General features: G+C 40.3%; 1 protein-coding gene across 5 annotated transcripts in view; it reads right to left on the bottom strand.

Moving 5' to 3' along the window:
- Positions 1–13059, bottom strand: part of LOC105922212 (zinc finger protein 182) — a 61189-nt gene that overhangs the window by 38273 nt on the left and 9857 nt on the right. For 3 of the 5 annotated variants that reach the window (XR_004930041.1, XM_036133477.1, XM_036133478.1), the window contains exons 2-3: positions 12235–12253; positions 2101–2751 (exon numbers count right to left, since the gene is read on the bottom strand). Coding sequence is in view for 4 of the 5 variants with exons in the window: in XM_036133477.1 (XP_035989370.1) it covers positions 2101–2751; positions 12235–12253 (670 nt within the window). In the remaining variant the exon portion in view is untranslated. Of the gene's footprint in view, positions 1–1794; positions 2752–12234; positions 12254–13059 lie in introns of all 5 variants that reach the window. The other 2 variants (XM_036133480.1, XM_036133479.1) reach the window with 2 other exon arrangements.

The following is a 13059-nucleotide window of genomic DNA, read 5'->3' as shown; positions in this document are numbered from 1 at the left end:
TTACAAGCCCAACAGAACCAGCGATCTGACCGACTTTACAGCCGTTAAACTTTCCCAAGACGATGTTCCAGGCACACGGTTTACTGGTCGCACTGTCGAAGAACACACCAACCTTCAGCTCAAACGATGGCTTGAGGTTCGAGGGCTTAAAAAGACTGGAAAACTGGCCGAGTTGATTAACGGTAAGCTTTGTTTTTTTTTCCTGCGCGGCGATCATGGCAGCGTCGGCCGTTTTTTTTTTTTGTTGTTTGCAATCACCGTCCAGGAATGGGTATATGTTTAATGTTTGTCTAATTTGAAATGTTTTTGAGTAAGCTATCCTGGTAGCAGGCTATCATGTTAGCGCCTGCTACCATGATAGCCTATATGCGATCATGGTAGCAGGCGCTACTTTATTAACATGTCGGCCACCAAAATACTCTTACCTTGACTTGATGTCGCTGGAATTGGGTCAGGATGTTCTTCGGTTGTGCCCTTTCCTCCGACAAAATGCTTGCTACATATGTACTTGAATTTGGTAACTTTTTCCGGGTTGAACTGTTGTGTAGGCCGACCGCCCCGGTGTTCCAAGCGCACACATTTCTCCTTGGCAGTCTTGGAGAAAACATCCTTCATATGCGGCCGATCAGCGTAACTCGAGTCGCTGTTGCACGTTCCATAGCAACAATGTTTAAAAACCATGGTCTTAGATTTGGAAAAAGCAGTCGTTTTAACGAGTAAAACCTAGGCTAACGCACGTCTCTTTTACAGCGAAACAGCGGTGGGTTTCCGGAGTTTGCCCCACTGCGTACCACGTGATGTGACGTCATCGTGACGTTGTGTTTCTAAAAATAGCTCGCGCGCGGTACCCCATTATTGTCTCCACAGTTGAGAAATCTACTCAGACAACAGAATTTAGCGTTTTAGGTATTGTGAAAAACTGTAAAACAATGAACAAGAGTTTGCAACTTGTAGACATTTCTTAAAAACATTTAAATCTAAAAAACTGACTAGATCTGCAAGGCAAACTTAACGTTTATTGAAAAGACTAGACTCCAACCCAGAAGGTGGCAGCAGAGGGTCTCTGGTGGAGAACTGCCAAGAAAATGTTTAATATTTATACTTGCAAATTGCGTGAAAGTCAAAAATGGCTACTTCTCACTTTTGTGTTTCTGTTTCATGTGAAGATACAAATGGCCACCTTGAGTGAAACGTTTTCCACGTGTCTGACAAAAAAAAAGGGGTCTTACCTGTGTGGGTTCTCTTGTGAACATTTAAATTACTCAAAAGAAACATTTTCCATGGTCTCACCTATGTGGGTTCTCTTGTGAACATTTAAATGATCAATACGCGAGAAACGTTTTCCACATATCTGACAAGAAAAAGGGGTCTCACCTGTGTGGGTTCTCTTGTGAACATTTAAATTACTTAAACAAGAGAAACGTTTTCCACATGCCTGACAAGAAAAAGGGGTCTCACCTGTGTGAGTTCTCTTGTGAACATTTAAATGATCTATGCGCGAGAAACCTTTTCCACATGTCTGACAAGAAAAAGGTGTCTCACCTGTGTGGGTTCTCTTGTGAACATTTAAATTACTCAAACAGGCAAAACCTTTTCCACATGTCTGACAAGGAAATGGTCTCTCACCTGTATGGGTCCTCTTGTGAAGATTTAAATGATCAATACGCGAGAAACCTTTTCCACATGTCTGACAAGAATAAGGGATCTCACCTGTGTGGGTTCTCATGTGAACATTTAAATGACTCAGTTGAGTGAAACTTTTTGTACATGTCTGACAAGAAAAAGGAGTCTCACCTGTGTGGATTCTCTTGTGAACATTTAAAGACCCCAATAGAGAGAAACTTTTTCCACATGTCTGACAAGTAAAAGGTCTCTCCCCTGTGTGGGTTCTCCTGTGAACATTTAAATAACTCATACAAGAGAAACTTTTTCCACATGTCTGACAATGAAAGGGTCTCTCTCCAGTGTGAGTTCTATAATGCTTTTCCAATTCACTCTTTTTCTTCCAAGTCTTTCCACAAATGTCACATTCTAAAGACTTTTTCTTTGTGTCAGTACGAGAGTGACTCTCTGACCCAGTGGAGCTGCTTCCTTCCTGACCTTTGGGCTCAACTACAGGAGAGATATGAAAGGAAAGCTGCTCAGTTCTTGCTTCTCTTTCACTTTCTTGAAGAGTAAAAGTCTCCCTTAGAGCAATAGAATGCTTCTGGACAAGCTGCTCTCCCCCATGACTGCTGCAAACATCCTCCTGTCTAGTTATTAAATATTCTGGATCGTGCTGTTCATGTTTAAGCCTTGAATAATCTGGTTCCTCTTTTTCTTCCTTAATCAGTGGAAGTTCTGGTTTCTCTTGCTGTTCAATCTGTGGTTCTGGTTCCCTTTGTTCCTCTTTAGCCAATGAAGACTCAGGCACCACATTTTCTTCTTTAATTAGTGGAGGTTCTGGTTCCTCCCTTTCCTCTTTAATCCACAGAGGTACTGGTTCCCCCTGTTTTTCAATCAGAGGAGGCTTTAGTTCCATCTGTTCCTCTTCAGACCATTGAGGTTCTGGTTCCTCCTTTTCCTCTTTAATCCATGGATGTTCTGGTTCTCCCTGTTCTTCAGTCAGAGGAGGATCTGATTCCATCTGTTCCTCTTCACACCACTGAGGTTCTGCTTCCTCCTGGTCATGACAGGACCTTCTCCTCTGGTTGCAGAGCTGTTGGATGGAAGAAGCTTCCTCCTCCATGGAGACATGTGGCTTTTGGAGGTCTGTGAGAAAAAAAGAAAAAGACACTCATTATTCCCGATTATTTGAGAATTTAGTGCTGCCAATCGTAACACCTGGGTGCCAAAGCAGGCGTGCTCTCTTGTCTCCTGGCAGAAGTGTGTATTTACCTGCGTGAGAAAATACACCTGACTCTTGTGTTGCGTAATCAACCATGTGAGATAAATCAGACTGTACGATGGAAACAACATGAGTGAGACTTTTACAGGAAATAGGGGACTGTTCTCACAGCAGGGGGGCCACTGCATAAAACCCCCTTACCATGACCAATTGGTCGCTTTTTGCCTGCTGCTTTAGCTGTATAGGGGAGGCCACTCTTCTTCCTCTGCGTTGTACCGGAATGGAGTTCTGAGACCCGCCTCATATGCAGGCTGGATCGAAGCTAAGTCTGCAGTCTGTTGTCTGCGTAATCAAATGCCGGAGTACGAATCAACCTTCACAGAAACCAGCTTTTGTAACGCTGCTCAGGTTTTGCAGGAGAAAAGCTGACCCAGGAGCCAAGGTACTCCTCTGGGGTCTCCACAGTCCGAGCCCCCTCCCCGCCCGCTCATGATGACCAAATAGAGCTTTAAAGTCTTTAAAAGTTATCACTGAGCTCCCGCTAACCTTAGTGATGTTAGCTTCTACTAACTCAAGTTACCATCACTTCAGCTTGTTGTAAACCTAATGTTTGTTTTTGCTCAACCATTGTTCGATAGTGCTACAAGCTTTATTACAGCATTAATAGGGAATATTAATGTTGAGTAAATCATGTTTTGTGTAACCTTTAGGACACTAAAAGGTCACTGATTTTTACAGGGAACTTTCTTTAAAATGTTATTTCCTCAAGTAATGTTTTATGTAACTCAGATTTGCATTGTCAATGGGTTGAAACACATCAGATGTTCTAAATTAGTTAAACTAATTTAATCTCATTCCGTATTCTTTAAGATGAACTTTGGTTCTCTGAGATGTGCAGTGAACCCACAATTCACTGAATTATTTGTATGATGATGTTTTCAACTACTTAGTTTGTTCTTTTGTTTCTTTTGTGTGTACATACAGAGTCACGTGATTGAAGTCCCCTGAAATGCGGACGAGTGCCTGGGGGTGCTTTGTCTGCATTCTATGTGTATGGGAGTATTGTGGACACCCAAAGAAGACGGATGGAAACGAGTTGGAGGAGGATGGTTGCCCGACTTGCAAGTCGTGCTTTAGACCAGTGAAAGCCAGGGGTGGGAACACTTCCAACATGATAGCGCCTCTGCGGGATCACCACCCTTTGCTGCATGCAAAGTTCAAGGTAAGGACGTCCCGTCTTGAAACTAACAAGCTACCTTTAGTCTCAGGCATTACTGTGTTTTGCCCGCGTTACTAAGTCAGACAGCTGGTGTCTGCACTGGTCCCAACATTGTCAACCAGAGTGTTTTTGACTTCTTTGATTGTGTTTTATTCTTAGCTGAAAGATGAAAGAACTGAATGCCACATTTATGTACAATATCTGTGTTAAACATCACTTCGACATCTAAGAGGTCATACAACTTCCCATATTATGGAAATATATAATCAGTTTTTGTATTAATCATGTATGTTTCTTAAAGCAGTAAGAGTTACCTAAGTTCTAATTACAATTGTAAACTTTCTGAGTGGAGTCTACATAGGATGGGGGTCCCCAGGCTCACTCAAAGCTTTAAATTTACCCAACCGTCTAGTGGGATACTAGGCTAAGTGGGAGTCACATGATGTTTTATGGGGGGTACCCGTCAAGAAGGTTTATGGTAAAAGCTTTTTTATTGTTGTTAATGTTTTTCTTGGTAGAATCCTAGAAATACCTGTTCAATGAATTAAAAGATAACTCCTTGGTTGACACTGGAATGTGGATCTGTTCTGTTTGTGAGAACACAAGCACAGATAGAAAATGAGTGTGGACATACACGCCACCCCCCCACCCACCGGTCACTCACTGAGGGGCCGACTATGAAAAGATACACCCCACATGTCAGAGTTCTGCCAACGCTTTTGCCGTTTTTCAAAAAGAAAATGAAACAGCTGGAGAATATTACTCCTGGGGAACGGTTGTTTGGGGGAGTGGTGGCCTAGTGGTTAGAGCAGCGCGCTTGCACTCTGAGAAGGTTGCAAGTACCCGGTTCGATCCCAACTGCCTGCACTCTGGGTCCCTGAGCAAGACCCTTAACCCCAGATTGCTCTCCGGGCGCCGCACATGGCAGCCCACTGCTCCCCAAGGGTAATGGGTTAAAAGCAGAGAACACATTTCATTGCTTTGTACTTGTGACAGTGCAATGACAATAGAGTTGAATTCTATTCTATTCTATTGTTCTCAAGGATGTAATTCTCCAGGTCCGGAAGAGGACCCGCTTTTTAAGTCTTTGTTTTCTGTCATAATCTACGTGAAAGTATACAATATGATGTGACAATGCATTGCAGGGAAAATAACTTCTCCTTGCAGGAGATTGGAAGATATACTCAGCTTGTTTAGAAACTAGATTCCAATTAGACAGAAGAAGAAATAATCTTAAACCTCCAAACAGGAAACAGGCCTAAAAAAAAGGCACAAATCCAGTTCTCCAGTGATCCAGCAGACTTAAAGGGGTGGAGACAGGCTGCCATGAAAACCTAAACAACCAGATAAAAATCAAACTTCCCACAATGCAAAACTGAAAAGGAGCCATTCCCAATGAATGATCACAAAGGAAAACTTTGAAATTATCTGCAGAGATTTTCTCACATAGTTTGCGGCGAGGCAAACAACTCCAAAAGTGATCCCAATACTAGTCATGCCACATCATATGATAAGGCTGAAAATAATTTCTAACACAGTTTTTTCTGTTTGAATCCGTATCGATTTGGGACATAAGAAATGATGAAGGTTAAAAACAGTTTTACGATTGTGTTTAGAAATGTGTTGTATGCAGTATATACTTTAACTACGGTCAGTCGTCTGCAAGAGAAGCCTTCAAACTATAATGAACTCTTTATAGTTAGGGTCAGTTCTCTGCCAAACATGCCCCAATCCCTCAAAGAGACAAGCTTCTGATGGAATTGAACTTTGAATAAACTGTCTTCTCGTCCACAAGAGCCCAGTGACTTTACTGTCCCAGATCATGGCTGAAGAACCCATTCTGCTGGTGAAGATTCTCAGTCGTCCAGGTCATGGTCATTCCAAAAAAAGTAAAAAAAAAAAAAAAACCCAAAGCAACTGGACTTGTTTTTCGTAGTTGAAGACGTTTCACTTCCTCTCCAGGAAGCTTTCTCAAAGAACCCATTGTCAAATTCAAAAAAGGAGAATCGGCTCTCCATGATCAGATCTGAGGAGGGATGTTATGCAACAGTTATAGGGAGTCAAATTAGACTACAAGTTGTAAACTACATGAAACATGAGACTTTTAAAGGCATAATGGGACTGTTCTCACAGTTGGGGGCCATTGTATAAAACCCCATTGCCATGGACAAATGCTCGCTTTTCGCCCGCTGCCTTAGCAGCGTTCGGGAGAACACCCATCTTCCCCTGCGAGAGGATCCCCCTGAAGTTCGGAGAACCACCACATAGTGTGTGTAGGTAGAATCGAAAATAAGTGCATCCCTTCCCATTTCCAACATTGGAACTTAAGCAGCTGACTACCATGGAAACAGGCTGTTTGTATCCTTCTCAGGTTTTACTGGAGAAAAGCTGATCTGAATACCACGCCTTCCAGCTGAGACGAGGCTGCATGGAGGGGTTTCTTGTGACATATCGAATGCAGAGGTCCCCGCGTCCACAGCCCGAGCACATGGGGCCAATATAAACGGGTTCACGGCCTGAAATGCGTTAAGGACTACATTTATTTATTGTCTGATATATTAAAGAATTATTTTTGTTCTTTGACAATGTATTTTGGGAAAAACTGGTTAGTTTTATTTAGGGCTGGGCAAGTTAACGCGTTAATTTCGCGTTAATTCATTAGACTATTAACGGCGATATTTATTTTATCGCGCATTAACGCATGTTGCTCACATGCTTTCAGGCAGTGTCACACGCGCTGACTGCAGCACTCTGCTGCTCCCCCTCCCCTCTCGTACATGGCTCAGCGGCGCCAGCCAATCAGCACGCAGGCTCAACCTGGCCCGCCCAATCAGCTCGCACACAAACTTAACACACAAACAATCACATTGCTGAGAGAGACCGCAGCAGCGGAAAAACATGAACAGGGGAAGTAGCACCGTTTGGCTTTATTTTAATACCGTAAATGAAATCATGCTGTATGTTTTGTAAAAAGCCGGTTCATTTCAGTGGAAACACAACAAATTTATCTAAGCACATGAAAAAAACATGAAAACGTCGAGCCACAGAAACGGAGAGAGGAGACGAAACTTCTCTCACTGCCCCGACAGACCCACAGACGTCTCTGACTGAGGCGTTTCAGTCCTCCATGGAACATCCAGGTAGATCAGTGTTCATCTTCAGCAGCAGTTCATGTTAACTTTCAAAGTAGATATTATCTATTATATGTTACTGGAGCCCACACAGAAAATGTAATTAAGACCTTGAAAGAACCCAGTACATAAATTAAAAAGTGTCATTTAAGATAAGATAACATTAGCTAATCCTTTTAGTATCCGACAACGGGGAAATTTATAGGATTAAAGCAACAGGCAGGTGCACACAACACGGACAAAATTACATAAGGATTGAAATATATAAGAGGTGGATTAGCGAAAAAACACTGAACATAACATTATTGTTATTATTATTATTATTATTTAATTGTAATAATAAAATAAAAACCACAATACCCATAAGGTCAACAGTTTCATGATACATTAAGCTTAGGGACTGGCTAATATACAGCAGGTCAAAAAAGGCCATATTTTGGCTGCAGTGCTTGCTGTTCTCTTATGAAGAAAATATCAACTAGTGCACTAAATTCAATAGATGGGTTGAAAATATCCAGTATAAAATATGTGCTACAAATGTTACAACACTTTTGTTCATATGGCAGCAGAACATTAAAATAAAAGTGCTCTTTACACTACTTTTGAATTCATTCTTGGAGTTTGCGCATACAATGCGATTAATCATGATTAATCGGGCAAATTATGCGATTAATCGCGATTAAAAATTTTAATCGTTGCCCAGACCTAGTTTTATTATGTTTCTCATGTACCGAGAACCACATGTAACTTGTGGTGGGAACTTATGACAATGTGTTGTGAGAAAGACGGATTGTGTATTCCTTATTTTGCTTTGCTGTATTCGCAATGTTATTTTGCTTCACACACTGCTGAGATGCCGGGAACGGTTTTTGTTTTGGAAACATGTTTTGGAAATGGGACGAACAGATCAGCTGAGAGAGAGAACTGACCACTCTCACTCCCATCTGATACTTTGTTTATGGGTATAAAAAGGAGGGAACCGCCCTCAGGCGGTGAAGTCTGCCATGTGAGGATGCCCGGCCGCATTGATGTCGCTCTAACCGGACTGACTGACTTCCCAGTTCTGTGCCATGGGGAGAGACCTGTTGAACATCACGCCTGTTTGAAAGCTTGTTGGCTTTGATGCTTGCTACTTTGCTATATTCTGTGGGGAATAATGAAGGACATAGTTATTCTAGCAGAAATAGTGTTTAAGAAGTGCTTGCTGTTTTGTGTTGCTGTATTCTGTTGGGAATAATAAATACGGGCACTATTATCCTAGCAGTAACAGTGTTTGTGTTTTTATTTGTGTTTTTGCCGATCTCTTCCGAACCTGAATAACAATTTCATAAAACATTGTCATTTAAAAATTACATCGTTTTACATATTTCTTATGTTCCATGGTCAAGATAAACTCTCAAAAAATGTTGAAACACAATTTAAGTTCCTATTTTTTGTAGGGTTGGGCAAGTTAACGCGCTAATTTCGCGTTAACTCATTAGACTATTAACGGCGATATTTTCTTTAACGCGCGTAAACGCATGTTGTTCACATGCTTTTATTTTGTGAAGGTCTGTTGCTGCGTTGTAGGGGTTTGAATCAGAACAGTAGGTGGCGATAATGCGCCAATAACCTCGCTGTCAGCCCAGCCTCGGATTCAGAGTAAGAAAGGTGCTGGCCGGAAAAAAACAAAGCCGACATGCGGAAGGCGGCGTTTCCCGCAGGAATTTGCTTAGGCGAGGCGGTGAGTTGGCGGCCAGAACAAGTTTTGTGCGGAGCGGGGGGGTGGGGTGGGGGGGGGGGGGGGGTCTGTTTAGACGCCGTCGGTGAAGTCGCTTCTCGTTTCAAAGTATCCATGTATTTTTGCCTGTTTTTCCCTGCCATTCACCATATGCACGCGAGAAAGCAACAACAAAAAACCGCGTGTCAACGTCAAATAAACGCAAGCAACGCAAGCATATCGAGTTAGCAAGCATTTCAGTTTAAAGTTCTTCCAGCATCGAATATGACAGAAATAAGTTAGTTGTAACCACTGCCAAGTTAAACTTTGGTATTGAACATAAAATGGTAATGCTGCTCCCTGCTGTTACCTCAGAAATTGTTTTTGGTAGATTTTTTTCCCCATAAAGAGAATTCCCTGTCAGTGGCAATAAGCTTTAATTTATTATTATTGCTATTTTTTGTTTTACATGTTTAAGTTGAGCTTTACACTAAATATGTGTTACTGATAAGTGCTACAAATGTTACAACACTTTTGTTCATATGGCAGCAGAACATTAAAATAAAAGTGCTCTTTACACTACTTTTGAATTCATTCTTGGAGTTTGTAAATACAATGCAATTAATCGCGATTAATCAGGGCGATTAATCGCGATTAAATATTTTAATCGTTGCCCAGCCCTAATTTTTTTGCTATGCTGACGTTGGGAGAAGTCACGGAGAACGTGGAATGGTTTAATTAAAACAACAGCGTAGTCGTTCCATTAGATGGACGTGCGCGTATGTGGACGGAATGGAGCAGTTATGGAGGATGAGGGATTTCGGGGTAAGTTTTATTACGCACGTGACTAAATTAGAATTGGTTTAAGAAAAAAGTGTAGCGATGGGCTAAGCCCAGCAAATATTCTTAACACTGAAACTGTAAAAGTGGTCATCCTTACCCCCTCTGATTTTCAAATGCTTTTATTTCTGTTAAAATAAAACCCTGGTTTCTCTCACTTCACAACTTTTACAAAAAATTTATCCAGATGTTTTGTTAGTTTTCCTTAGCTTGTCCATTTAAATGTTTAAACCTATTATATTTCCAGTATTGCTTAGTTTAGAAAAGTATATATACTTTTAACCAGGTCCTTTTTCAGAAGACAGAGCAACTGACAAAACAGATTAAAATATTAGAGATGGAGCTACTTTTTCGTTTCTTATCTGTGTACGTCTTGAACAACCGCTTTTGGCAGCTAATTCTAGAAATTATGGCTTTTTTATAAATGTTGACTGAGTTAAAATTTTAAACGTCTGCAGAATGTTCTCTGCTCCGCGATTTGCAATCATGCCTTGCAGTCCCCACTTTTCTACCAACACAGCAGCGGTTTAAAGCTGTGAGTCACATTCAGAGCTGTTAAATTAACAATCATTTACCTGTATGGATGCATATAGAACACAAAGAGAGGGATAACGCATTTACATCTGATGTTAATGAAAAGCGCAAAATTTGGTTTTCTGTATAAATTCTGTGTGATAAAAATAACTCAGCAGTGCAGTTAAATAAAAAATATTGTATTTAAACAAGTGTAAACAAGTATAAAATTGTAAGACACCAAGTTGGACTCCTTAAGTGTCCATTGTCCTAAGAAAATAAATATTTGCTTAAATATATATATATATATATATATATATATATATATATATATATATATATATATATATATATATATATGTTATCTTTTGAATGATGCACAACTGCACAGGCTTTTTATTTATTTTTTATTTTGAAGCATCTATAAAATCATTATATCAGTGCAGTATTAAATTATCAATAAGATTTAAAAATGCCCCCAGAGGGTTTGTGTATGCAGCCTTCTTTAAAAGCTTGAAATGGACCTACTGTCAGGCAGTTCAGTATAGCGTCACTACAGAAGGAGCCGCTGTACAGCTAAAGATGGACGGATCACACACAGATCAGGGATAATGAAGCAACAAAGAAAAGGACAGGGTTGTGTAGTTTTGGTAAAGTTTGATATTAGTACTTACCTTAAATCAACTAGTTACTGTTGTAAGTACACATTTATGCTAAATTACATTTCCTTTACATTCAATCTCCTTCAAAATCGAGAGTATATTGTAGTATTATCTATATCATTAGCATGAACTGGAGAGTGTTCCCTACCTTATACACACACACAGTCATATTGGTCTAGATCAGGGGTGTCAAACTGATTTTGGTTTAGGGGCCGCATTCAGCTTAATCTGATCTCAAGAGGGCCACATGAGTAAACTCCTTGCAAGATTAAATAGAACTAATAAATGTGGACTTGTTGTTGATTTTTATATTAAATTAATTTCACTTTTACACAATATATTATGAATAACCTCAGCGTTTTAAGAAAAGTATGTGCAATTTCAACAATACTTTTACTCAGTTAAACATTTACTTAAGTGCATTATCCATAAGAACTGATCACAGTGATTGTACAATGTTGAAAAACATTTATTCACATTTTTTGGAACTTAAAAACACTGTCCTGCATGACAAAATACATCAAACAGATAAAAATTATGAAATGATTTAAAATCAATTTTCCAAACCTGAAGCTTAATCTGCTAATTAAAACACAGCGCCGCCCGTGGACAATATAGCAACTGCAGATTTTCAATTAAACGAAGTACATGTTTTTTCAATAATTGTTTTATCATTCTCTTCCTTTTATCTCCTCTTTCCTTCGCCTTTTCTTTTTTTCTTATTGTTCTTCCTTTCCTCTCCTACTTTCCCATTGTAGTGTCCGTATCATTTGAGATATTCCCCGCATGAATCATAATAAAACTATTCACATTCATAAATTAAGCGGAGCACTATGGCAAAAGCAGTACTGCTCCACTTGTGAAAGTCAAATCTGATGAGCTCTTTTTGGCATTAAGACAACAATTCTTATTGCCACATTGCCAGACCGGACACTGGGGAATTTTTTTTTCTTCCTAATAATGCATTTAGCCAACGGGCCGGACTAAATTGTTCGCGGGTCGTATGTTTAACACCCCTGGTCTAGATAATAAACAGGCAGCACCTGTAAGACGGACTAAATGTCACATGAATAACAGAGAGCTGCTGCAGTAAAAAATATGAGCTTTTGCTCAATGTCGCTGTACCATCCTGTTACACTTTCCGACTCGTTATACCGACTTAAAGACCGTTCTAGTTAAATCTGCCGACTACGGAGGACAAAGGGGACACCTTATCTGATCCCGGACACTCTTAGTTTCAGGTGTGAACGGAGCCTCAGAGACTGAAGTGTGGTTGGAAAGCTGAGAGCTCAGATTAGAAACTGATCAAACTGATTTATCAGACACTTTTTGTAGCTTCATACCGATTCTGGGGAGTTTTATCTGGGGTCTCCAGCAGCTTTCCAGCCGTCTGGCGTCTTCCTCGTAGCGGACGATGGTTTTCTCAACCTCTGAGAAGATTTCTTCAGCAGCAGCAGTTAGTCGCTCTCTGATAAACTCTCTCAGATGCTAAAATTAAGACATTGTTGCTGAAAAATAGATACAACACAACCGTCTTCCAGCTGAGCTGCTGCTGGAGCCTTTCAGGTTCACTTCCGGTGGACGTCACTGAGACAAAGCCGCTGATTGGTCCATTTACCGCCCCCTGCTGGACTGGAGTGGAGCAGCAGAGCAGAATCACAAACAAGGATTCTGAGTTCGGTTTCCAGCACTTGCATCATAAAACAATGAAGGAGAAAACAAACTAGAATCTGTAATAAAAACACTTTGTGGGGAAATGCAGGAACAGCAGTAGGATGTACAAGAGAAGGTTTTACAAACATAATCATGACTGATGTTCTATCAGTTCCACCTAGTCAGATTTTCCTGCTTTAATGGTTACTTTTGTTGTTCTTTTTATATCTCTCCTTGCATGTGTAGAAGCAGACTCAGAGGATGTTATATTACTCTCTACCTTTCCCATCCTTCTTATATCACCTTTTCTCCTTTTTAGAATTTTGTCTTATCTTTTTCTTATTTTTTCTCTTCTACCTTCCCGAGATCTGTTGAGCTCTCTTTGGCATTGTGACAACAATTCTTAATGCAACACTGCCAGACAGGACAGAAAAAAAGAATGATAAAGATGTATGATAAACAAAGAACGTCTGGGATAAAAAGTGTTCAAGATATCTTTAACTTAATTTTGCCAA

The sequence above is a fragment of the Fundulus heteroclitus genome, unplaced genomic scaffold, assembly GCF_011125445.2.
Source record: "Fundulus heteroclitus isolate FHET01 unplaced genomic scaffold, MU-UCD_Fhet_4.1 scaffold_63, whole genome shotgun sequence".
NCBI lineage: Eukaryota > Metazoa > Chordata > Actinopteri > Cyprinodontiformes > Fundulidae > Fundulus > Fundulus heteroclitus.
This window is presented reverse-complemented; position numbering and strand designations above follow the sequence as displayed.